At 42.3% G+C, this 27197-nt stretch overlaps 1 protein-coding gene across 2 annotated transcripts in view; it reads left to right on the top strand.

Annotated features, from left to right (window-relative positions):
• The window catches only part of SORL1 (sortilin related receptor 1), a 98673-nt gene extending 72122 nt beyond the window's left edge, over nucleotides 1-26551 (top strand). For both annotated transcript variants that reach the window (XM_024196660.3, XM_024196659.3), the window contains exons 31-48: nucleotides 868-1023; nucleotides 1748-1897; nucleotides 3624-3752; nucleotides 5696-5822; nucleotides 7736-7905; nucleotides 8778-8890; nucleotides 10429-10533; nucleotides 11891-11963; nucleotides 13523-13605; nucleotides 14885-14981; nucleotides 15979-16163; nucleotides 17412-17531; nucleotides 17635-17799; nucleotides 18584-18758; nucleotides 19328-19434; nucleotides 20554-20746; nucleotides 20839-21051; nucleotides 22268-26551. In XM_024196660.3, coding sequence (XP_024052428.2) covers nucleotides 868-1023; nucleotides 1748-1897; nucleotides 3624-3752; nucleotides 5696-5822; nucleotides 7736-7905; nucleotides 8778-8890; nucleotides 10429-10533; nucleotides 11891-11963; nucleotides 13523-13605; nucleotides 14885-14981; nucleotides 15979-16163; nucleotides 17412-17531; nucleotides 17635-17799; nucleotides 18584-18758; nucleotides 19328-19434; nucleotides 20554-20746; nucleotides 20839-21051; nucleotides 22268-22335 — 2429 coding nt within the window. In that variant the 3' untranslated portion in view covers nucleotides 22336-26551. The remainder of the gene's footprint in view (nucleotides 1-867; nucleotides 1024-1747; nucleotides 1898-3623; nucleotides 3753-5695; nucleotides 5823-7735; nucleotides 7906-8777; nucleotides 8891-10428; nucleotides 10534-11890; nucleotides 11964-13522; nucleotides 13606-14884; nucleotides 14982-15978; nucleotides 16164-17411; nucleotides 17532-17634; nucleotides 17800-18583; nucleotides 18759-19327; nucleotides 19435-20553; nucleotides 20747-20838; nucleotides 21052-22267) is intronic.
• Nucleotides 26552-27197: the final 646 nt, after the last annotated feature.

Genomic DNA, 27197 nt, shown 5'->3' with positions numbered 1-27197 from the left:
CCCAATGCTGAAATCAGATTTGTTTATGGAAAAACTTTGATTTCAGTGGAACCTTGGGATGATATAAGGGTCCTCCCAGGTAGATCTGATTTGCGGGACCATGGCTTTAGCATGTGGAGAGGGTTTCTGTGCCGAGCCAGAATGTATATTTTGTCTATAAAAAGCAACAAAGAGTCCTGTGGCACCTTAAAGACTAACAGATGTATCGGAGCATAAGCTTTTGTGGGTGAATACCCACTTCGTCAGACGCATGGGTATTCACCCACAAAAGCTTATGCTCCAATCTGTTAGTCTTTAAGGTGCCACAGGACTCTTTGTTGCTTTTTACAGATCCAGACTAACACGGCTACCCCTCTGATACTTTGTCTATGTTGACCTACTGGAATTGTCTGCGTTGACCAGTCTGTGGCTTGTCTGTATCCACTTATGGGGAGGGCGCACAGGAGCAGGTCCATGTATATTGGAAGCTGCTACTGGGAAATGTCTGCGGAAAACCTAGGGAGCAGTTGAATAGTCTGCGGGACAGAGGCTACAAAGCTCACCGCAATCACAGTGCACCTTCCAGCACTTAAAGTGGTACTACCCTTTAAAAAACACATGAATACGATGCATCACTGTATTTTCACCCTCGAGTTCCTGTCCTTTGACTGCCGCTTTGTTTTACGTTTAGGTCTGGCTCTGGGAGCCAGCTTTGTGCTGTTAGAATAAAAATACTGCGCTTGTGAAGTATTCCCCATCCTCCCCCCTTTTCCAACCGATATCCTGGGATTTTGCCTTTCAGTCTCCTAGGAACAGAAAAAGCTTTTAGCACATAATCAGACGTAGGAACATGTCCAATAAGATCAACTCTCACTGGTTTATTTTTAGGTTCACAGATCCTTCCCTTTACGACATCTGCCCCAGCAACATGTTTACCTAACCACTTCCGTTGCAACAGCGGCGCCTGCATCATGAACAGCTGGGTTTGCGATGGATATCAGGACTGCACAGATGGCTCAGATGAGGAAGCCTGCCCTACTTTATGTAAGGTTTTCTCCTCCCCTGCCGCTTCGTTTTACGCTCAGTGGTGATTATTCCCTGCAAATGTGTTCCTGAGAAATAAAGCCTCAAATGTAAATGTTAGAAGACTTGGGCCAAACTATATGCTGGGGTAAAGGGCGCCACTCTGTTCACTCACGTGGAGTTGCACCCTCTTGTATCAGGAGAGAATTCGGCTCGCTCACCCTGAGTTCTGAGAATTAATGGAAATATTTGCCATGGAGCAGTGGCTGCTAAGAAAACACATCTCTGTCCCAGCTCAAACTAGGTTGTTACATGCTTGCAGCCATAACACTCTCTGATTGTGTTTAGGAAGAGACACTTGAGACTTTGAGGTAGTCGGGTGGGAGCGTGCCGCAGTAGGTTCCTTTCCAGACTTTGAAGTCTGAGCATATGCCAGCATCCCCATTTGTAGGTTGCCTTTAGAGTAGCAGGCCAGCTTTTGCACTGCAACCCACGAAACATTGAGGCGAGCTGGCCCTGGTTAGGACATGTGGGATTTGGATAAGGGAGGCAGCAGTGGATTTAGTTACTTCTTTATACAGGAAGAGGCTGCCATCTGGTGGAGTGGGGAGATGCGAACTGATTCTGAACTAAAGGAACCAATAGACAACTCAGTCCGTCAGTCACTGCCATTGCCCAGCAGGGGGTTCTGCTATTGCTTGTGTAGTTTGCTGACTATTCTCTTCTTCCTCCTTTTGGTTCCCAGTAGCCAACGTCACTGCGACTTCCACCACCTCCCTCGGCCGGTGCAGCAGGTTTGAGTTTGAGTGTCAGCAACTGAGGAAGTGCATCCCTAACTGGAAGCGATGTGATGGCTTGAGAGACTGCCAGGATGGCACGGATGAAATGAACTGTCGTAAGTGCTCATTTCCCACAGGCTGAGCGGTGCTTTTGCTCTCTCTGAGCAAGGCTTTCTTTAAAGAAAAGACCACAGCAAATCGCATCTGTGCAAGCAGAATCCGTGCTAGTGCTCTGCAATGAATAATGCACTGTAACGCATTTAGTGCAGTACTAATGTAAAAACAGACTCACACTTATTAGCAGTATTACGGTAGAGCCTAAGTACTAGGTGCTGTACAGAGTTAGTGAGAGATGGTCCTTGCCTCCATAGAGCTCATTATCTCTATAGACAAAGTAACAAAGAGCAGAAGTGGAAACGTGCACAGAGAGAGGAAGTGACTTGCGCAAATTCACACAGCAGGTCAATGGCAGAATAAGATGTAGAGCCCAGTTCGTGTGACTCTTAGTCTAGTGCCCTAACCACTAGACAAGACTGCCCTCTATATATGGCTTTAACATCAGAGAAATAGCATTGGTATGTTGGGGAAAGACTAACGCTTGGGTGTCTGTCCCTCACTCCTATTGGAAAAATACGTTTTGAGTGAGACTCAGTTTGTGTCTGTTTATAACATCATACCCCTGACAATGTTATAGGAGTTGATCAGAAAACATTAATTAAAACAGGATGGTAGTTGGTAGCCTCATAGGGCTGGTCCACACTAAGCCCCCAGTTCGAACTAAGATACGCAACTTCAGCTACGTGAATAACGTAGCTGAAGTCGAAGTATCTTAGTTCGAACTTAAAGGTACTTACCGCGGGTCCACACGCGGCAGGCAGGCTCCCCCGTCGACTCCGCCTACTCCTCTCGCGGAGCAGGATTACCGGCGTCGACGGCGAGCACTTCCGGGATCGATTTATTGCGTCTAGACAAGACGTGATAAATCGATCCCAGATGATCGATTGCTTGGCGCCGAACCAGCAGGTAAGTATAGACATACCCATAGTGTGATATTGCTCTCATTGAAGTCGGTTGGAGTTTTGCTATTGACTTCATTGGGGGCAGCGTCAAGTTCTTGCTGGCCAGGTGTGAAAATGTGATATGAAAAACAATACCAAGGCGGACGTCACATTCAGAATTCACTCTGCTGGGAAATATATATGAATATATAATGTACAGACAGAAAGATCTAGCACCAGATTTTCAAATGTGCTCAGAGAACTATAGGAGCTGCTGGGTGCCGAGCACTTTTGAAAATCTGACTCCGTGTTCGAAAGTTGGGCTTAGAGACTCAAACAAACTTGGGCACCTTTTTAGGTGCCCGACTGCCATTTTGCCTCAACTTCCCACATTTGAAAATTAAGCTCAGTCCCTTCATCTATAGAGAGAGGCATTAAAGTTTCTGTTTTTGTGCTAAAGGCTCACAATAGAACCCTTACCTGTCACTTGCTTTTTTAAAATTACTGTTTTGCGCAACTGAAGATTAGTCTCTTAACCTCGGCGTCCAAACTGAAATCCTCCTAGAGCACCCTAGTTACCAACGTGGTTAGTGATGGATACACTGTCACACCGTTCACCGCAAAGGATCTCAGCAAGATGTTCTAATTTGGAAGTAATAACGATAACCATGACAAATTCTACACTGGGATCGCTTTACCCATGAACAAGATGCAGCCACCTCTACATTTCAGTATGGCTGCGGTTTAGCAGTATGCTTGACAGCACTGTGCAACATGATCCGGACAGGAAATGTGTAAACGAGCTCTCCTGCTTTGAATCATGCAATGCTTTTCCATCTTCCAGCTACTCACAGCACACTGTCATGCCCTAACGGTTATAAATGTGAAGATGGGGAAGCCTGTATCATGACAACAGAACGGTGTGATGGATTTCTGGACTGTTCAGATAGTAGCGACGAGAGAAACTGCACTGGTAAGTAAATGCGCTACCACGGAAGTTCTCACATTTTCCATCGCACAGACCACGTTATAAATACAGACATTATCTCACGGGTGCCTGTCCTTCCTTCACAATCACCTTGATCACCCCTCCTTTGTTCACAGTCGGATGGTCCATCTCCCCTCCCACTCACAATCAGACACCTCCCTTCCTGCTTCCACACACATAATTTCCTTCAATGCAGCTACAGCAATTGCAGACGTAGGCAAATAAAGTTAGTCGTTTAGCGTCACACAAATACAGGACGTTCCCTGATTAGCACAGCCAACAGGTGGGTGCATTTTTGCAAGCACCTGCCCTCTGTGTCCTGTTCTAAAAACATATCCCTGGGACCAGAGGCACGGAGCTAAGCTCCCTCGCTCCCCCATTTGCAATTCCTCCCATGCCCTCCATCATTACCCCTGGAGCCAGACGTGATACACTTTGATTGGAAGCCCTGGTCCGTTCTGGGTAGATAATAACAACATCGATCACTGTCTTTTCCCAGATGTGGGATTCAGCCATTTTCCCAGTAAACTGCTCAGGGTACTGAACATCAATCAGTTTGTAGTTCTTTAATTAAATATTGATTCTGAGAAACGGCCCAGACTGGGGGCCGAGGAGTCCCGGGGCTGGAATGCTGAAGTGAGGCAAGAAACCTTTGCTTTATCCTGCTAGACTTGCTGCTGCTGGTGTCTCCCCTGTGGTCTGGCAGCCTCATTGGTTTAATTTTCTGCTGATTAGGAAACTTTATCAGGAGCAGCTCAGAGCTCTCTGTTTAGTTTCCTTAATAAACTGGAAATGAAACCAGTGGGCTAAGTAGGGCCCCGGGAGCGGAGCTGGAGTCCACAGCTCAGAGGCCTGGCAGCTGAGCAATGAGTCGGGGGAAATGGGACCCAGAGCAGGACCAACTGCACATAAAGGGGAATAAGGTAGCCCCGCAGATATAGGGGAGGGTTGTATTTGCAGGGGATCACATACAGGAGCAGTGAGTGGAGACTGTGGAACTACCAGACAGTGGGTAGCTATGATAATACTTCTAGGGCTTTCCAGCTGAGGATCTCAAAGTACTTCGTGAACGGCAGGCGATTAAGCCTCATATGTTTCAGATGGAGAAAGAGAAGCACAGAGACTGGCAGGGCACTAGCTAGAATTAGAAATGATGTCTCCTGGTTGCAAGTCCCCTGTTGCAGCCGCTAGAGCGCGCTGCCTTCCACAGAGCCCAACTGTAGAGCTGATTGGCAGCCAGGCTTACTTGGACATTGAGCCTCGCACACATTCTCCAATAAGGAGAAAGAAGCAGGTGACCTAAAGGAGTAAATGACACTTTCTGAACACTGAGCACCAGCTATCTGTCTAGACGCTTACACAGCCCTCAGTGCTGTATTATCCAGGTGTCCCACAAACATCAGTGATCCTCCCAGCGTGCCTGTGCAGTAACAAAGCGCAATTTTCCTCTTTTTTACAAGTGGGGAAACTGAGGCACAGAAAAACTAAATGACTGGCCCCATGGTCACAGAGGGAGACTGCGGCAAAGTGAGCTATAGAACCCAGATCACCTGAGTCCCACTGCCTTGATCCCAAGACCAGCCTTCTTCACCATCCTCCGTGTTCTAGGCATTATAAAGAAAAGTGTGCAGAAAAGGTCCATGCCCCAGACAGTTCAAAAGCTTCGAAGAGATTCATGACCTAGAGGTGTTCCACAAGTAGAGAAGTGACTTCTTAGATCAGATTGGTGAAAAGGGCCACTCCAAGCCCATTAATGCCCTTCTGAACAATTTCAGACGGTGCTTTGTCCATGGGCATTGATTATTTAAGTGTATGCTTCAGTCTACAGCTATATGCACTGATTGTGCCACGTAACCCTTTACCCCCAATTCTGTAAAGCACTGCTTTCATTTTCCTCTCTAAAATAATATTTTCTATTGTCTGCTTAGATGACACAATTGTGTACAAAGTCCAGAATCTCCAGTGGACGGCTGATTTCTCTGGTGATGTCACTTTAACATGGGCCCGACCTAAAAAAATGTCCTCAACATCTTGTGTGTATAATGTCTATTACAGGTAAATTGCATGAATCTTGATTATTTTTTTATGGGATGAAGCATGTAAGTAGAACTAAGTTCATTGTGACTACTCGTGTATAAAAGCATGGTAGATAAAAATCTATGATTCTCTCATTTAAATCAGGTTTTTTTTAGATTTTGTTATTTAAATTATAAGTTCTCTTTGTTTAAAATGAAATCTGAATTTAATACAAAATATGTTAAGGCCTAAATTTATTATAATCGCTTAAAATATTTAAATACAATTTTAATACAAAATAAATATGGTGAATCCATGAGCTGCTATCAAAAACTTTGATGTAAAGGCTGTTTTTCTATACAAAGAAAATGTGGGGGGAAACACCTAACTTTTGAGGTCAGGCTTTACAAATAAGGTGCAATAGCTCAGGCTAAGTAACACAGGAGACTCTCTCATTTTCAAGAGGCTCTGGAGAGACTAGGCCCTTAAGGGCCAGTCACTTTCCCTTAGGCATATTTGAAAATTTTCCCAGGCTGACCTGAAATAATGTTTAATCAACTGACTACCCAGCTAACCCCTGTGTTTAATAAATCACCTAGTTGTAAATGTGAAACATGTTTTGATAAGAGAAGTTTAGGCATCCAAAATATGCAAGGTTGCTTTGTTTAATAAAAATATTTGTATATACCGTTGTGTGTATTTAGTTAAATTGCAATTACCATCCTCATCATAAGCAAAACGTTAAGTATCAAGTAAATAAGCAATATATCTTTTACCATTTTCGAACATACTAACATGTACAGTAAAGAAGCATCTGAAAATATTAAGCTATATAATTGCTTAAATAAATGTATATAGTTATAGTGTGCCCCCTGGATAGCAAAAAGATGTACCAAATCTAATGTAAAGGCTCTATTTAGTTGTAAATCAACATGTTTTAACGCTTATATCAACCAATGACAATGCACCGCTCTTTAGAAAATAAGTGATGTACAAATGGAAAAGTTGATTAAAATTGATGATTTAAATCACTTCGTTTTAAATCAGTCCACCCTGGTTTAAAGGTAGGCACTCTCTTAAGCACCTTGTGAAGTCAACTTAAAAATCTCATTTCTGTTTTACCTATTATTGTTACTAACAAGACTTGAAACGGCTTTAGCTAGAAGAGATTACAGAAAAATTATTTGTGTCTATGTTTTTCAGATCGTTTACCTTGTGCATTTGCCAGCATTTTCTAAATTCATACTTTCTAAGGCCAGAAGAGACCATTGTGATAGTCTAGTGATACGTCCTGTATAACCCATCCCATAGAACTTTTGTTTGTTTAGGCCAAGGGTCGGTAAGCTTTGGCACGCGGCCCGTCAGGGAAAGCCGCTGGTGGGCCGGGCTGGTTTGTTTACCTGCAGCATCCGCAGGTTCGGTCGATCTCAGCTCCCACTGGCCGCGGTTTGCCGTTCCACGCCAATGGGGGCTGCGGGAAGCAGCGGTCAGCACATCCCTCAGCCTGCGCCGCTTCCCGCAGTCCCCATTGGCCTGGAACGGCGAACCGTGGCCAGTGGGAGCCGCGATCGGCCAAACCTGCGGTTGCTGCAGGTAAACAAACCGTCCCGGCCTGTCAGCGGATTACCCTGACGGGCCACGTGCCAAAGGTTGCCGATCCCTGGTTTAGGCCTTTGTGTGGGACAGAGCAACCATGAGAGAAAAAAGTGTCAAGAAGTTAAGGCAGTGTTGTAAAAAAATTGAGAAAGTGGCAAGTGTAAAACTTTCAATGACTTTTAACCCCTATTTTGAAGCTGACTAGCTTTAACTTAATAGTGTCCCTTTAACAAATAAACAAACAAACAAAAGCAGGCCTTTAAAGTGTCGTTAGATGATGGGTGCTCTCAGAACACGCTAACACCTCCGGCTACAGAAATACTTCCTGAGTTCAGTGGTTTTATTCTCTCCCACAGGATGGTTGGCGAAAGCATTTGGAAAACGTTAGAAACTCACAGCAACAAAACAAACAGTGTCTTAAAAGTCCTCAAGCCAGATTGCACCTATCAGGTCAAAGTTCAGGTCCAGTGCCTCAGCAAAGTGTACAACACCAATGACTTTATTACTCTGCGTACGCCGGAGGGATGTAAGTGGTCTTTGCATGTTCTCTTCTAAGTTCCTGGATGTGTAAAACTTCTGATCCGTCAAGTAGCCACAGCACTGTGCCTGCACATAAGAGAAGGTGGAGGGGTGTTTTCTGAATAGCATCCCACAACTTTTTGCAGAAGGCAAGGGAACAGAGCCTCAGCTGTTTACTGGGGCCAGGTTGCACCCTGTAGTTACAGCATCTCTAGGGGATGAATGGGACACATTCAGAGCCTGGGTCCTCTCCCCGCAGATCTGCACACAGAAGGCAGCCTCCCACATATGGGTCTCCGACTTCCCATGAGTAATAGGTTGTTAGTTGCCCCTTCGGCTTGACCTTGCCAAGGGCACTCTGCTGGTTGAGGATCCATGGGAAGGGCGCGCTCTTACATTGACCCCCCCGCGCCCACTGGCTCTGTGGTGTGACCAAGCTCCAGTAGGGAATAAGCTGCTCACTAATATCTGGACCAGGGGTTGGCAACCTTTCAGAAGTGGTGTGCCGAGTCTTCATTTATTCACTCTGATTTAAGGTTTCGCGTGCCAGTAATACACTTTAACGTTTTTAGAAGGGCTCTTTCTATATGTCTATACTATATAACTAAATGATTGTTATATGTAAAGTAAATAAGGTGTTTAAAATGTTTAAGAAGCTTCATTTAAAATTAAATTAAAATGCAGAGCCCCCCAGACCAGTAGCCAGGACCTGGGCAGTGTGATTGCCACTGAAAATCAGCTCGTGTGCCGCCTTCGGCATGCGTGCCATAGGTTGCCTACCCCTGATCTGGACACTTGTTCGTGACTTTTTTCCCTTATGATTCTGATGAACAAACCCCTTTGGCCAGTCTATCACTAACTCGCTTGTTTCTTTGGTAGTACCCGATCCCCCCCTTCATCTTCAGCTGTCCCTAAAGAAAGAGCTGGAAGGCGTGGTGATCGCCCGCTGGGCTCCGCCCATGTCTGCCCACGGCCTGATCCGAGAGTACATCGTAAGTATTGTTCTGCTACTTGTTCCTCAATCAAGACCCAAAGCTGAATGGGAGCCCTGCATGCGCAGTAGAAGGAAGGATTCCTTCCTCACTGCAAAGGGCCTCGATGGTTTATGGCTCTGGGAATTTGACCCTTCTGAACAAAACTATCTGCAGCTGTTCACTCCTGGTGAAAGTCACATCTGTGCAACGCCTAGGCACCACCTCAAGGTCCACAGAGGCCTGTTGTATGCACTTAAGTGAGGCCGAAGTGGCCAGAGGTATGTTTCGCCCCCAGGGCATACATGTCATCTGCAGAAAGCTTCACTACTCAAGCCCTTAACATGGCCTGTGTGAGCCCCTCTGCACAGAGGTCCCGATTCAGCAAAGCACTTAAGCACATGTTCAATTGTAAGCATTGATTGAATCTCATTTAAATCAGTGGGATTTAAACATATGCTAAAATGTGTTCCTGCATTGTTACAGTTAGTTATTACTTGTATTAGCGTAGCACCTGGGAGCCCTAGTCATGAACAAGGATCCTGTTGTGTTAGGCTCGTTACAAACACAGAGCAGAAAGAAGGTCACTGCCCCACAGAGCTTACAATTTGTAATTGGAAATTAGAGTGAATGTCAGCTCAGGTAACTTAGACTGTGAGCGTGTTCTTTGACAATTACCTACTTTCTCAGTGATGAGAGACGGAGTCCAAACAGGAGCAGACGATACAGTGCAGTTATTGCAGAGATCATGTCAATATTTTTTTCCAGGTCCATTACAATAAGAATGAGGAAGGTGAATAAATGAGATTGAGGGGCGGATGATGGAAAATTGAGTTTTATTGGGGCGCTCAGGCAAAATCGCCTCTATACATACAGTCACTGAAATTCCAGTTCAGAGCTAATAATGCAAGAAAGCCTGCATTTATTAGAGACATATGGGCAGACAGTGATTGTCCCTCTTTCTATGGGGTGGATTCCTTTTTCTTTCAGTTAGACTGTGATAAAAAATAATAATAATAAAAAAAGACAGTTCAAAAAACTTGGCAACTTTAAGATGCAACTGTCTCCTAAACAGAGAATAAATCCAACCTTTATACTTGTCAGAGCTGGTAAGAGGAAGCTTGCATTAGTTCTTTAGTAAAGTATCTTAAGGTTTTATGTGCTTGATGTGGCCCCTGAATGAATAGCCTAGTTGATCATTGAGAAAGACCAGGTTCTGCCTTTGGATGCACAGGGTATAGTGGAGCAGAGGGGACTCTTCCATACAGCCAGTGGTCCCTATACTCCGCAGAAAGGGTTCCACAGAGCAAATACTATACAGACAGTCTCTCTCAATCTCTGGGTTTAGACCAGACAGGTGAAAGAAGTTGCATGGTTTTGATTAGAAGTGTGCTATGTCCCACCCCAGATCTGAGCATTCAGATTGAGGGTTTGAGTTCTAGCCCCTGTGTAGTTTTAATGGCCCATGGTACTTTAAAGCTAGCCACCCATCCATCCCACATCCCACCCTGTTGTATTGTTGATTGTGACCCTCCGATCTCTTGTTTTCACCCTGTTAGGTGGAATACAGTAGAAGTGGTTCCAAGGAGTGGTCCTCACTTAGAGCCAGTAAGAACTATACCGAGATTGAGAACTTGCAGGTCAACAAATTATACACACTAAGAGTGAGTATTTTAAAAGCCGGTGATTCTAGGTGTACTGCCCACATTCTCAAGTGGGTTTTCTTTTACTGGATGATCTGAGCACTGCACGGTTAACTGACAGACTAGTGCCAGGGTAGCAAGTTAAGACACTGTATTGCTAAAAGTACATAGAAGGCCAGCACATTTGCTGACTCCTTCATTGTGTACTGACAAGAAAAAGCAAAACTTAAGGCTCAAATTCTGTCCTTAGATTTTCACCCCATCCAAGAAACCCAGGTTGCAGTTTTAAAAGTCATCTACGGATGGCACAGTTCTGAAGTCACTTTGGTTGCATAGGATATAGGTCAGAGACAAATTTGGCTGTAATTGTATCATGGGGGAAAGAAACAGAACTGATATCAGTCTTCAGATATGTTAAGGGCTGTTGTAAAGAGGACTGTGATCAACTGTTTTCTGTCCACTGATGGTAGGACAGCAAGTAATGGGCTTAATCTGCAGCAAGGGAGATTTATGTTAGATATTAGAAAAAACTTTTTAACTCCAAGGGTAATTAAACCCTGGAATAGGCTTCCATGGGAGGTTGTGGAATCCTCATCAACTGCATGTTTTTAAAAACAGGTTGGACACACCAGTCAGTGATGTTCTAGGTTTACTTGGTCCTGCCTCAGAGCAGGTGGCTGGGCTTGATGACATCTCAAGGTCCCTTCCAGCCCTATATTTCTGTATTTCTAGGTTGGGGATGGGGCAGGAGAGATGCTAGAGAGGGCTAAAGGCTAGATTAAAATCAGATAGGATTTGAGTTTGACAGGCAAGCCTGCAAAGTGAACACTGCGAAGAGTACAGCCTTAACTTGCCAATTTTCCACATGCTACACTCTCATTGATATTAATGGCAATTCAGATAGCAGGCTACAACCTTCATGAATCAAAGTAATTCTTACTGTTACTTGTATAATCCCATGTGTGTGCAAGAAGTGGGTACCTTTTAATATATGCACTATCCCTTCTATATACAGGACACTTTCTAAATAAATTGTGGGGGCCAAAATTGCTGCCAGCATGGATTTCATGGGAGTTGTGCTAGGTTATACTGGGCAGAATTATTCCAGCCCCCCTTACTTTACATGGTTTTTTTTTTTTGGTAAAGATCTCGCCATATACTATTATCTGCAATGTATCTCAATAGATTACTTTAATTAACTCTAAGCAGCTCTGCTTTATCTCTGTTCACAAACCTGATATTACCAAGTAATTAAACGAGCTCTTGTGTTTTGTTTCAAAGTCCATTTCTCATCAGTTCCACGACACCAGTAACCCTTTTCTAAACTCATTCTCTGTTCTCATTATAAAATTTTAACTCGCCTTCTAATTTGAAAAAGGTTGCTGCAGTAACTAGTCGGGGCGTAGGAAACTGGAGTGATTCCAAATCCATAACCACCATGAAAGGCAAAGGTAAACATGTTTCTGGGTTTCAATTTAAATGGACTCGAACAACACAAAAAAACTTGAACATAAGCATTAGCATGAATAGTAATTTCCTGTCTTTTCCTTAGTGATTTAATATCTGTACTGAATTTGCTGTATTTTGTATAAACAGGAGCTATAGCATTTACACCTTAAAAAAAACGTAGAGTGTCAAATTAAAAATCATAGCTCTAGACAACCAAATTCCATACTCCCATTACTAATAAATCATTTGGTTATTTATACTGAAAGAACTTTTATAATCTATTTGGTTGGGGCTAGGTTCTGTTGATTTTTGCCTTCTGCATTTCATGTAGCTTGTAAACATAGGCTAGTCAGTTTCACTCAGGTTCCCATGCATTAGAACAAGGTTGCAATGGTTAGATTGCAGGGTAATGTTTAAATACAACAACAAAACCCTGTTTCTGTGGCATTTTTTTTTAAATCATGAAATCATTTAAATTATCAGATTTTATATCAACTTCTTTGAAATAAAACATATGTTTTCATCCCTAAGCATTAACTAGTTAGATCTAAGTGCTCTCTCCCCATTGTAACAAAGACAGGGAAGAGGAGACGATGCTACTGAAAATGCAGTATCCTTGGTAACACAAAGAGCAACCAGTAACTAATCGTTAGAACTAGTTGGGAAAACAGAGGAGGAATAAATTGCAACAATTTTCATCTGCATTGTTTTCATCTGAACTTTTCAACCAGCTCTGCTTTCTATAACCTCATTCTCCTCTCTTTACCCATTACTCTGAAGTACTGGCCCCATCATGTCTTATCTTAATACATTTGGAAGCAGAAGTCTATCTTTCCTTCCACAATTAAGCTTTTTTGTAGCAGAGTGGACAGTTAGCCTGTCATCTGCTGCAGGGAAGGGAGGCATATTTTACAACACCTAAGGGACACAATAGCAATCTAAACAGATAAGGTAGGGCACCAGATGGGAAGATAAGACTGAACAGAGGTGTTTGCCATGCATCCTGCTTTTATTAAACTTTCCTTCAAGGGAAGGACCAAGATCTTCGGGCCTCTTGGAAGAAATGTGTTACTGATACTTGTATCTTTCTCAATACAATCCTGATTCTGCTTCATTGAAGTCAGCGGGAGTTGCGCCGTTCACTTCAGGAGTTGCAAGAGCAACTAATTGCTTGTTTGAATTCACAAGCAATAAAAAACCTACATCCGATCCACTCTGTCTTCACCCTGTGGTTAGAAAGACAGGGAAGCATAGGGCTGTATTTTAGGATGGCCTGGTGTATAGGATCCCTTGCATTTAAGCAACCCCAGGTTAAAACAGTAACTTCCCTTTAAGATGTACCTATCAAGCGTCAGCACACTACTCCAACAGGATCCTGTAGGAGCAGTGATGGGTGCTAGAAAGATTCTAGCAACTTTTATAGGTGGGGAAACTCTTTGTTGGAAAAAACCTTCAGGATAGTTAGTAACTGAAAATCTGCATTTATCCAGCCCCATACAAATAGGATTGTGTTTTATGTTTTTGATGTTGAATTCATGTCTGTTTCTTCCTTTCCCTTCAGTCATCCCACCGCCTACCATCCGTATTGAGAGTTACAATGAAAACTCCATAAGTTTCACCCTGAAAGTGGACACTAACATTAAGGTAAAGTTTGAACTTCCTGGCTAGAACCAGAGCAGGGGGAGCTAGATTAGAGTCATAAATATTTGGCAGGATAAACATTATATAACATGGCTACAACAACACTGCAAACATAAAAGAGAACGACAATCCGAGTCTTGTTCGGCCAAAAAATTCTGTCCTAAAGCAAATCACCTGGTTAGAAAACAAATACACTGTCATGGACGGTTTTGGGTTTTAAGAATTATTTAATACTTAATGTGTAAGTACCTTGTTTCAGTCTGGTATTTACCATGTAATGAAAGGGTTCCCAGCTCCCATACAAAGGCAGAGGATGCTGGTAGAACTATGTATGCCTTGTAATTTAGAGAATTAATGACGTTTCTTTATGCTGTGGGCTAACACAGTTCATCTCGTATGGGAAGGTAGGTCTACCTGAGGTAGGTTTTTCCTGGAGAGTTTCAGATGAGCCCTAGGGAAAGAGAGAAGTGGGGCTTTTTTTCTATCCTGTACAATCAGTTTTCACTCAGAACACAACGAAGGCGCCTGCACTTATTGCATGGGCTGTAAATTGTATGATAGATATTTGTGTGTTGGAATCCTAAATAACAACAAGCCAGCAAAGCAAGAACAAAAAATAGCTTCCCCTTGCCTTCCCCATTAAAAACCAGAGGGAAACGGTTCCCCCAGCCTGCTAGAGTGAGATTTGGGGGGGGTGGGGGGGGGGAATTGTTCTGTTTTGAGATGGGAAAAAAGTCAAAATATCAAAAAAAATTATGAATTGATAATCTGAAATACCCATTTCAGATTGGGTCAATTGTTTTATTTCAATATCAAGCTTTTGTTATTTTTTAACTTCTTAGAAGTATAAATTAACTAAAATTTTCAAACAAAACGTGAAAACTTTTCATTTCAAAACTTTTTTTTTTTTTTTATTTTGATTTGGGAGATTCGTCAAAACAGATGATTTCTTGCAGACAGTTTCAGTTTCAACAAATCAATATTTTCTGACCAAAATTCCCGACCAGCTCTATTAAAAATACTCAGCCTTTTTTCCACAGTCTGCGTTCCCTGATGCTCCCCCCCATTACAGTGCCTCTGAACCTTAGGAGAAGAAAGATGGGGAATGGATTGAGAGACCCAGAGATAGTGGACTGGGGAGGGTAAATAAGCTCCACTTTTGGATACCAGTATCCTTAGTTACCGGAAATACAATATGAAGACTTAAAACTTTCATTCAGCAGCATATAAAAACAGCATAACAAACAGCTCATCCATTCTGTGTGGTGTTGCTCCTTGACAGGTGAATGGTTATATCGTGAACTTCTTCTGGACCTTCGATACCCACAGGCAAGAAAAAAGGACTTTGTTCCTAGATGGTGAAAAGTCAGCACAAACAGGTAAAACTTCTAGCTGGAGCTATCTTGCCTTCAGACATCCCGATGAGCAGATTGGCATCGGGGGGTTCAGGGCTTGTCCTGCAACAAGGGCTCAACTGAGCAGTCCTGAGCTTAGGATGATTACTCATGTAAATAGGAATTACTCCTGGGAGCACGGGATTTCAGGGCTAGGCTGCAAAGCCTTGACCTTTGTGAAAACCCCAGGTAAACTGGGATGAAGCCACCAGCCTCAGAGCGTCATTGGCACATGTAGCCCCTGCCCTTTCCCTTTACACGGGGTTCTGGCCAGTGGGGCAGGGTGGTCGTGAACCCGCACCCTCATTCCTTCTCCATGCACTGCTCTGCACTGCCACAGTGGGAGCATGCACCCATGGATGTGCAGAGTTCGGCACAGTCTCTGCTGCTGGCTCCATTCTCCCCCGCCAATACACAACTGAATCATCCTAGGAAGGAGGAAGGATTATATACTAAGTGGAAACGAAAGAAAAAAAGATCTGCAGAAAATGCCAGATGACGAGCCAGAGTTTCAGACACTGGTTCCTGCTCGTGTGGACACAAATTGTGAGCAAAGCAGGTGCAATTTTGCACCCCATGAGTATTTGCAGGTGTATTTTAAGCAACACAGATGTCTACAACCTCAGATTGGCCAGATCAGGTTGAACATTTTACCTTCATATTAAGACTGCAGCTTAGAAATTCGTACCTTCTCAGCATTGGGTCAAAGCACCACTGAGGCTAATCAAATGTGTCCCTGCTAATCAGTTAAGGAGAAATCATTGCCATTTACTGTCATCCCAATAAAACAACTGTTTCTATTAAGTGACATGTTCCCAGGTGCAACTGTATTAAAAAATGACTCCTAATGAATGAACGTACAAAACAAATGGCCAGGTGACTGTGTATTAGTGCTTAATCTTTATTAAAGCGTTCATCTACTGTCCAAGTGATTACAAATAATTCGCTTAACCGAATGGCTCAACTTTCTCTTCTTGTTCAGTGGGTAATTTGACAGCACACACACCGTATGAAATTTCTGCTTGGGCCAAGACCGCACTGGGTGACAGCCCTTTGTCTTTTGCACATGTTGTGACCAACGGTACGAGACCTGTGTCGCCAAGCCTCAAAGCCAAAGCCATCAATCAGACTGCTGTGGAGTGTAACTGGACGGGACCGAGGAATGTCGTAAGGCTCCGTTCCTTTCTTACCCGTCATGACTTGTCTTCGGTTTAGCCTTGGAACCTCAGGCCATAAGCCGTTTGACAGAACTGTTTGATAGGCTTGTGGGAACATCCAGTCCCATCCCCTAGGAAAAGCATGGTGAACTTTGCACCATTTATAGTGATTTGCACCATGGACTCTGCAAAACACGTGTCTGAAAAATGATGCAAATCACATCAAGTATCCTCTTAGATTGTAAGCTCTTTGGGGGCAAGGACTGTCTTTGTTTCAGATATTTGTACGGCGCCTAACACAACAGGCCCCTGGCCTCTCGATCAGTGATACTCAGACTGAGGCCCGTGAGCAGCAAGTGGCTCTTTAATGTGTCTCCTGCGGCTCTTTGCAGCACATGATATTAAAACACTGTGTGATTTAATTATTAATCAATCTAAGTTATTAACCAATCAGGATGCTTTTTTCTATGTTATTAACCAATTGTAGTGGATAAAAATAATAATACTTGGTCAGTCATTTTGCTGCGAGAATAATATATATATTTAGCTTTTTATATATATATATAAAAGCTAAATATTTCCCCTTTCGCACTGTTTAAATATGAATATCTAGTACTATAGTAAATGAAACAGCAAATTCATGCAACGGTGGCTCCTGTGCGTAATGTTGATCACTAATTTGGCTCTGGAACCACTGATGTCTGAGTATCACTGCCCTACTGGCCGTGATTAGGTTCACCGTACTATCATATGCAATCTTGAATATGAGTAGCTAAAGTGGACGAGTTCTTTGTAAGGCTACATGGCCATCCTTGCTAGATACCAGAGGCGGAACAGCGCACAGAGTTAAGTCAGGGAGTGAAGAAGGCAGCATCCAACTAGGGCGTTTAGGCAGACTGTGGATGCCCGTGCTGTAACTTGGACAACTGCAATACACACATTTAACTCCCTCTGATGTATCAGAGGTTCCATGGGATCTTTCATGACTCTAGCTGGTCTGGACCAAAGTTTTTTGTCTTCTCAAAAGGACAGGAACACCTCCACCCCAAAATAAAACACCGTGCTGTGACATCGGGACATTATAGAGTCAAAGGAAGGGAGGCTGTGCCACATGCTAAATTTCCAGCACCTCTTTTGTCCTAGACAGTAATACATGACCCTAGATTTAATCACACAGTCTGGGTCATTTGGTAGGTTATATCCCATACAGCTGCAGAGCAGAGCTCCTGAATAGCCTCTTCTTTATTCTTCTCTACAGGTCTACGGTGTTTTCTATGCCACATCGTTCCTAGAACTATATAGAAACCCTCATAACACCACCACTGCTTTACACAACATCACTGTGATCGTGAACAGGGACGAGCAGTACCTGTTTCTGGTAGGCTGCTTTTCTATTTACTCTTCGCACACATACAGCTTGGACTAACGTTTGCTACTGAAATCTTAAGACATGATATTAACCGGCATGTTGTCACTTTAAGGTCCGTGTGATGTCTCCGTACCAAGGACCACCTTCCGACTACATCGTGGTGAAGATGATACCGGACAATAGGCTTCCCCCTCGGCATCTGCATTCTGTGCTCACCAGAAAGACATTTGCTGTCATCAAGTGGGAGTCGCCTTACGATTCGCCTGACCAGGATATGGTAATACCTTTGCGCACATGACTTATGCTGATGGAAAAAGATATTCAACTCTGTAAAGTGCTTTCAGATCTATTTGGGAGATATCCACTCTAACTGCAAGATCAGTGCTCTACTAACGGAGAGCATTCAGCCTCTTAGTGGTCCTGATTCTGATCTCACTTGCTTTGGGGTAACTCAGGACTAACTCCACTGAAGTCAATGCATTTGTAAAGGGGCATTCAGATCAGAATCGGGCCCTGGGCCATTGGCCTGCTGGGTCAGTGACGTCACCTCCCTGTGCCTCAGTGTCCCTATCTGTAAAATGGGGATAATGATGCCCACGTCCTTTGTAAAGCTCTTTGAGATAATGCTGATCTGCTGATGAAAAGTGGTATGAAAGAGCCGGGATACTACTATTGTATATATTATAATACAAGAGCTATAAATCCTCCTTATAAAACTGGTATCTTAAATTGAATGTAAGCATTGCAAAAGATGGTATTTTACATTGAACTACAACACAAAGTGCAGACATGAAAAAAAGAAAAATTATCTTATTCCCCAGCTGCTAGATTTAGTGAGTCAGTAAATAGCTTTCTGGGGTGTTGGTCCATCTGCTGCTAATAATGCACTATAAGAAGTTTGAAATCCCACTTGGCTTCACAGGTTTCCAACACATAGAAGACTTTGTTAAATTTGGTTCTTGCCCCGAGCCTCATGTGCTAACTGGCATTTTATATCACCAGTCACTGGATGGGAAGTAGGAGCTTCTGTCATTCACTGTGTGTCACTTTCCTCCCTGCAGCTGTACGCTGTCGCAGTAAAAGATTTAATTAAAAAAACAGATAAAATCTACAAGGTGAAAACCCGTAACAGCACAGTGGAATACACCATTAAAAAGCTGGAGCCGGGAGGAAAATATCACATAATTGTTCAACTCGGAAACATGAGCAAAGAATCCAGTATGAAAATTACTACAGGTAAGGAAAAAATATTAACATTGGATAGTGTGGCAGGTTATTGCATGGCTGTCAACTAGGGGAACCTAGCATCTTTCACCAAAACACCCAATACCGCCCATAGTTGGAGGCAGGACACAGGGCTAGATGGACCACTGAGCTAATCTGGTATGAGACTCCCGTGTTCCTATATCATCCAGTCCATCTTCCATACTTGAGGCCTGATCCTGAGAGATACTGAGCATTTTCAACTCCCAGGGAAAACAATAAAAACCCCTTTAATAGAGGGGCAGTCAGTCAAAGTGGCAGGCAGGGAATTTTTCACCGGCTTAAAATGGAGGAATTAAAAATGTCCTTTTTGTCAGAGTGAGGAAACAGAATACCTACTAGGCGTGTGCTCCTCCCATTGATACCAGTTACAAAGCTCTCGTTGATTTCAATGGTGCAGGTCCTGTGTGTCATGTCAGTGTATACAGAATACTGGGCTGAATATAAGATAGATAGATATAAACTCTCAGTAGTGAGCTTGTTTATTGCAGTTTGAGACATTATTGATAAGTAACGTGTTTGCCCATTTTCCCCATTTGCAGTTTCACTCTCTGCACCAGATGCCTTAAAAATTATAACGGAAAATGATCATATTCTGCTTTTTTGGAAGAGTTTAGCCTTGAAAGAAAGTAATTTTAATGAAAGCCGGGTAAGTCCTGAAGTTTGCTTTGGTTTTTATTTGTCTATTTTTTTAACTAAGAAGCTGGTTTGGTTAGAGGTGAAATGAGTGACATTTTACAGAATGGTTTGAGGCCACAATACACTAACGTGCGTGTCTGTGTATGTATATGCATGCCTGTCTGTGTGTGGATGGATAGATAGGTATCTCCCTTATTTCCCAGGATACCTTGCCCCACACTAGCTACAATACAGCTGTTCCAGTAAACTTCATTACCCAACCTGCCTTTGTCTCCTGTTGTTGGAGGTGAAAGACCTAGAACCACCAGGAACCAGGACAGTCTCAAGGGAGAGGCAAGTTCTAGCCCGCCCTCCCTGCTTATGGAACGCCAGCCTCAGGACTCAGAGCTAGGGTCAGCATTCTGGTGTTTTTAATAAACTCCAGATTGCTTCTCTGCCAGTTCTTCCCCCTCACTGACCCAGATCCCCATCCTACAGGTATTGTTCCAGGAAAATCTGGAATGGAGTAGCATTGGCCTAGGAGGGGTGTCTTCATAAAATCATTAAAAGGGCAGTGCACCCTATTCCACAAAGTTTTCCTGATATTCCTCCTGCATGCAGGTAGCTTTGTTTATTCATTAATGCTACGAGACCCATTCCATTGGCTTTTGAGGACATCAACCTCCTCCTGAAAATCTCTACTACATGGGGCAATCAAATCGTCGAAGGGAACGGGAGTAGGACACAGAGCCTTTCGCCTGTAGGTCACCACAGCAGTAGTGCCTGAAAAGTGTTATTATCTAAAGACTGAGAGAAGATCTATGGGGAGTGAATTACTGGTGCTCTCAATCCAGTTCCTAGTGGATGGGGGTCCTGGTCACAAAAGCGTCATTCCCTCTTTGGCAATTTCAGGGAGATGCTAAGCACTGAGTAATCCATGGAGGCTGAAATCTCTTAGCTCTAGACTAGTCCCCCTGGGTCAGGTTATTGACAGGGTTTCCTGAAGGAAGCTTGCACTATTGCTGTCAATGGGGTATCAACAGGGCTAAATACACTAGCAAAAAGAAGTTTAAAAGGGTGTCAGAAGTTGCTGAAGAACTGAGTGATCTGGGTTTTATTCTCTGCGGTTTCCCCCCCCCCCGTACATCAGGGTTACGAGATACACATGTTTGACAGCACGATGAATATCACAGCTTATCTTGGGAACACCACAGAGAACTTCTTCAAAATTTCCAACCTGAAGATAGGCCACAACTATTCATTCACAGTTCAGGCCCGATGTCTTTATAGCGGACAGATGTGTGGGGAGCCTGCTACTCTTCTGTACGACGAACTAGGAACTGGTACGTTTTCATTCATTGTGTTTCTACATTGCAGTTACCTGAACACTGTAAAGCAGCAGTGGCAAATGGCCGTTTTTTTCCCCCATTCATAGGTGAAGATGCCTCTGCGTCTAAAACTGGTAAATCCACAGATGTAGCTGCCATCGTGGTCCCGATATTATTCCTATTGCTTGTGACCATGGGAATAGGGTTTGTTGTATTATACATGAGACACAGAAGACTGCAGAATAGCTTCACTGCCTTTGCAAATAGCCACTACAGCTCCCGCCTTGGGTCAGCCATATTCTCTTCCGGTGACGATTTAGGTAAGTAGCGCTATTCCACGTCCTGAAATTTTATGAGAGGTTTGTGAAGCTCTCCCGATGCACTGACCTGTGTGGTTGATAAGCTGTTGAAATTACTGCACTTCTTGATCACATTTCAGTTTCAGGGAGCAGCCTCCAAGCGACGCACAGTTTTACGTGGCCGAAGCAGCATTATTTGCAGCTCCTGTCCCATCTACCCTTGGCTCTAGGCTCAGTCTCCCTCACAGACATCTACAAGGGTGTAATCTGTACAGCATGCGAGCAGCCCCACTGACTGTGCCCTCTCAGCCACGCACAGCTCTGACCAAGAAGGATGTACAGAGCGTGGACAGATGCATTCTGTTTCTCCCTTCTTATCTACCATCTCTTGGCATTTTCAGTACATGGGAGCACAGGTTCAACCCCTAACAGGGCCAGCTCAGCCACTTCATCCTTCTGAGTCAGATACATTGAGAATTCCATGCAGCTTACTGTGTTGGGGTTTCCGCCCTATGCCCATTGGAGACAAGATTCCCATGCACTTCAAAGGTTTAGGACCTCTGGAACAAACTCTCTGCTAGCATAATTCCACTGAACTCAGTAGAAGCCAGCAGAGAATCTAGTCCCATGTTTGTACTGAGGACACTACAGATCACATTGAACGCTCACTGTAAGAATCCGAGTTTACTCTAGTGTCCTCAGCCAAAATTGTCCCAGTTCCACCTCCACCCGAGAGACGGCTGTATTTTCAATGGCAAATAAATTCCTGTGTGTGTATATCAGGCTGTATCCAACTCCTGTAGAACTTCCATTGACTTAAATGGGAGCAGAATAGGCACCTAACTTCTATTTTGGGTTCTGGGGGGCGCTTTGGGATGAGTCTCTGTGGATTTGTTCATGTTCTAGTTGAAGTCTGTTGATAGGGTTTGATCCCATGTGGTGGATCAGGCTCTACATAAATATAAGCTGCTTTTTATTATTGTTACTCCAAGGTCTCCTATTAATGCAAAACTGGTGTGTTTGAACCGAAATCTACAACATGAAGCAAATTGTCCTCTGCTACTTCAGTTAGGGAGGGGAAATTGGCTCAAATGGTCAAGCGCTTGCTTAGCCTGCCCCGCTACATTTTTTCTGGGTTATGCAGGAGGTCAGACAAGATGATGTAATGGTCCCTTCTGGTCTTAGAATGCATGGAACTACTGTAGCTATGTGACAGAGCGTTCTGTTTACTTTCCAGGAGAGGACGACGACGAAGCCCCTATGATAACTGGATTCTCAGATGACGTTCCCATGGTCATCGCATGAAGCGCATTTCTGACTGTAAACCAAATGGTGTAAATATTTTATTTGATAAAAATAGTTGATGGTTTATTTTAAAAATGCACTTTGAGTTGCAATACATTATTTTTATATGGGCCAAAAAATAATTAAAAAAATACACTTTGTAGTAATCAACTGTGAACTGCAGACCAGGTTGATTTAGAAACAAATTGCTTTGTTTTAACATTAATTTAGTCTTACAAGGCTGTGCTTGCTGGGCATGCTTTTAAGTCTGTGAGATGTTTTCTGTTGACTAAATTGGCTACTCTTTTTATTTTTCTAAAACAATAAGAAATTTATTTTAAAAAATTCAGGAGATTATATATATATATATATATGTAGAGAGAGAGAGGGAGACAAGTAATATAGTCCCTGAAGGTTTTACATTTACTTTAAAAAAAATTCTTTGGACTTTGTTTTATGTGAAAATATTTTTGTTGTGTTAATTTATTGGGAAATATGCTTTAGATCAGATTTTCAGAGTCGTCAGACATTGTATACCTTGTATAGAATGTGCGCCACTTTATCTTGCCCGGCAGCAGATTTTTGGTATCACAATCATTGTTACTGCAATAATAATAAAAAAAAATCGTTAATATTAATTCCCCCCCATTATTAAAAAACTGGGTCAAAATTTTAAAACATTGGGGCCCAATTCAGCAAAGCACTTCAGCCCTTTCTTACCTTTAAGCATGTACTTAAATCCCATTGATTTCATTGGGACTTATGCTTCAGTGCTTTCCTGAATCAGACCTGGGGGCCTAAAGTGAGGTCTACTTAAAGACTTAAAATGTAAGTGGCCTGATTTTCAGAAAGGGGACCCACAGCTCTCACTGGCTTCAGGGAGAGAGTCAATCAGGCCACTTTTTGATCCTGAGTCAGTCAAAGTACTTAAGTACGTGCCTACCAATAGTCACGTAAATATTCCCCATGGAAGTCACCACTCATGTACATAGAGTTACGCACATACTTAAGTACATTGCTGAGTCAGTGTCTAATTTAGGTGATTAAGGTCCAGGTTGTGCAAATACTTGTGCACGTGGGTAACTTTACACATGTTAGTACCACTGACTTCCAGAGTACTAGTCCCATGAGTGAAGTTACTTGTGTGTAACTGGTTAGAGATCTGGCCCTTAACATGGATTTAGATGACTAACCCTAAGCCCCAAAGTTTTCAGTTCTAGCCCTTACTTTCTGCCTAACAGAACTAGAGTCCATGTTGTTCTGTGCTTCACCAGCATTGTCCTAAATGCTTTAGGGTTACGTACAGTAGTGGATTTGCTAACCTTGCCCTTCATTTGTAGCCTGATCCTTTAGTTACATATATTATGGACAAAAATTGGAAACTAACAGGAAAAAGTGGCCACTAACTGTCTTTAAAAACACATTTCAATACATGCTGTCAAATCCAATTAGACAAACATGTTTCCTCTATTGAACTTCTTTAAGATGCTAATATATTGATGGGCAGTGGGGGTGGAGGGTGGGGACACGCTAGCTAAAACTAGAGCAAGTGCTTTGATTGCAGGTTTTCCACAGTCTTATGAAGCTATATTTATCTGAAAATCTGAATTCATTTGGGGTTACAAAAGGATACTGTATTCCTTCATTGTTGTTTCCTAAAAGTAGCTGTGGTTTTAACTTCAACTTCAGAAGTAACATATATATTCAGATCACTTTCTGTTATGCACTTACTGTAGACACACCACTGGCTACCAAGTTAAACATTAGCAGTTAAAAACGTCTGGTACCATTGTCTAGCTTTTTTGTGACAGTAGAGTTTGAATCCCACCGCACTGAGTCAAAACTACTTGCCAGCTGGAGAGCAAATGATGTAAGTGAGTGTTCACGGATCACATCTATACATACTTTGTATATGCAAAGCCTATCAGCTCTACACCAGTAAAATATAATGTGTCATCTTGTTATGATATAAATATTTTATTTTAACCAAAAGTATCTTTGTTGTGTAACTTGAAAATATAATTGCAGTCTTCCTATGGATAGAGTGAGAACAGAAGGGTCAACTATGTTTAGATAAACACGTGATTCATTTAATTTCAAATAAGAAAATGTATAAACAGTAGAAGTTCTGTATGGTTCAATACATAAAGAACTACTAAATATATTTTCAGCTACTGACAGAGTGTCATTCCCAAGTGACAAATTGGTTCTTTTTTTTTTTCCTGGGGGACCAGAATTGAATGGGATTTTGTGGACACTGCTTCTTTATTTTAAGCTTGTAGAGTTGTGACTTGCTTTTTTCACATGGTTTGAGGGCCAGATGCTGTTCTGAGATACAACTTTTGAGTAACTCCAGCAAACTTTGGTGTAAATGAAATCACTCCTGATTTATACGAGTGTACCCAAGATCAAAAATCTGACCCTGAGTGACAAATTCCTAGATTTATTGAAAGATTCAAATACTTGAAAAGTGGGGAAACAACCACATCCCTGGGTTCTCTTTCTTTCTTTTGGCCATTATTTCTTATTAAACAGATATTTCTGCACAATCACTAAAAAAATTAGCATAACAGTAACTCAGAAGGTGTGTGTGTGTGTCTATAGAACACTGATATTGGCCAAATCCTGTATGCTTTACTCATCTAAGCAGTCCCATTGACTTCAGTAGAACTACTCACCTGAGTAAGGCAAGCAGAATTTGGCCTATTGCCTTTTGTTCCTATACAGGGAAACACACGCTAAGGACCAACTCCAATAACTAACCTCATGGCCATTTTAAAGACGCTATGACGATTCCTCAGTCTGATGTTTTCAAACTTTTGAAGTTAAAGACCTACTTCAGGTTCGGTGACTGATCATTTCTTGTCACTTAGTCCAGTTTCACTGCATTCACTTCTCAGCTGTACAAAACATAGAAACTGTTTCCAGTTTGAAACACTTTGTTGCAAATGAAAAATACTCCTGGTTAACAGTGCCTCAGTTAATGCAATGTGGGTCTGCACATTTGCCTGAGCATTGCTTTTGCTCGCTGAAGGGTTTAAATGGCACTTAAGCAGGTCATAGACCTTGTGCGAGCTCTCCTGGGGGTGAATTTCACCTTGTGTGACAGGTGCTGTAATGGAGAAATATCCTCAACCCTCAAAACTTTCCCTTACAGCAAAAATAACCACTGTGCTGTTAGCAAAGCAGCCTTACAGGGCTAGTGTATTTTATATAAATAGAAAATTATAAGCTCCGGGGAGCATGAGCAAGATCGATGCAGTTATGGGTAAATTGTATATTTTTTATGAACTTTTGAAGCACAGAATCTTGTTCACAGATATGGGCGGGGGTTGTTGTAAATATGGTACACACAATACAGATCCAGATTTTGTTCTTGGTTTGTTTCAGTAGCTTTATGAAATGTGAAGCGAATTGTTACCCTAAATGTTGGGAGGTGACTGGGCTTTTCCTTACTGTAACAAAACAAAATTATTGAATACTTCAGCTAAAAGGCTGTCAGTTGTATCCTGGTTATGGTGACTCTTCCAGTTATTTAACCCTGATTGAACATTTGAGTCTGTTTTATTGTTCCCGACACACATTAGAAGCAAGCTGGCACTCTTAAGTCCATTTGAACTAAAGACAACAACTTTTAACTGTGTGGCCCTTTAGTTTTTGATATTATATGGTGAAATATACATGGAGATACCATTTCCTAAACTTCAGGGGGGTAGCCGGGTTAGTCTGTATTCACAAAAACAACAAGGAGTCCGGTGGCACCTTAAAGATTAACAGGTTTAGTTGGGCATACGCTTTCGTGGGTAAAAACCCTCTTCTTCAGATGCATGGAGTGAAAATTTCCTAAACTTGAAATCTGAGGGCTCCTTCAGGAAAATGAAACCAGGTCCAGTTTTTCCCTTCACCGTGAACAAATTACTTCAGTTTCTTGTATAGCAAAAGCCTCGTCCATAAAATGGTGATCTGCACTCAGCTCTCTACTGAAAATACTACACTGGTTTCATATGTAGCACCTCTACTAACTGCAGTATACATTCTGCATGTAGAACTGGCACATGAAGAGATTTCAATCTCGCGGTCAGAGATCAAAACTATATTATATATGTAGGATCGTGAAAATCCTGATTGCCAAAACCCATATTTACTCTTCTTGGCTTTCTAGCAGAATGGTACTACGAGTTAATGGAATTTTCACCAGACTGAATCCAGCACAAGTCAGTATTTGGTAAAAAAAAAACAGTACAGCCTTGTGCCACAGATGCACACACAAAGAATCAGCATGTTTTTATCTGTTTACAGGGACCTCAAAAGATTTAAAGAAAGATTTAGCTGATTTGTCAGTACAACTTTAGAAACTGTATTCAAGAAAGACAAGAATAATATTTTCCTATACAAATTCCACATCTCTTTCAAATGGACTTCAGAACGTGACTGGCGTAATTGAATTAGTAACCTTGGATCCAGAAAGCTTCTTCACTTAGAGTGCCAACTTCAAGGGTTTTTTATTTATATATATATATATATATATATATATATATATATATATATATAAAAGCCAGTGATCATTCTAAACTCTCAGCACCCAGTATAGGCAACCTGTCTCATCCATTCCCATCAGCATTAGCTTCACCTCTGTAAGCTCTTAAAGTGATGTTTAGACATTTATCATTTCAATTGCTTTTCTATGTTTTTTTCAGTCATCTGATTTCTGCTGCAGATTTTGGTATCTTATTGCACAATTTTGAAGGATTTTTTTTTTGTCTTTCAATGTCAAACTTTTTTCACTGAATAAATAAAAATTGAGTCAAGAAAACGAATGTTAAAAAAATCTGTTCTACACATGTCTTGAGTTATTTTTTGGAGTACAATAAAAATGTGTTTGA

Source organism: Terrapene carolina, unplaced genomic scaffold (assembly GCF_002925995.2).
Source record: "Terrapene carolina triunguis isolate 2854851 unplaced genomic scaffold, T_m_triunguis-2.0 Scaffold374, whole genome shotgun sequence".
Taxonomy (NCBI): Eukaryota; Metazoa; Chordata; order Testudines; family Emydidae; genus Terrapene; species Terrapene triunguis.
The sequence above is the reverse complement of the archived record's forward strand: the minus strand, read 5'-3'. Positions and strand labels throughout refer to the sequence as shown.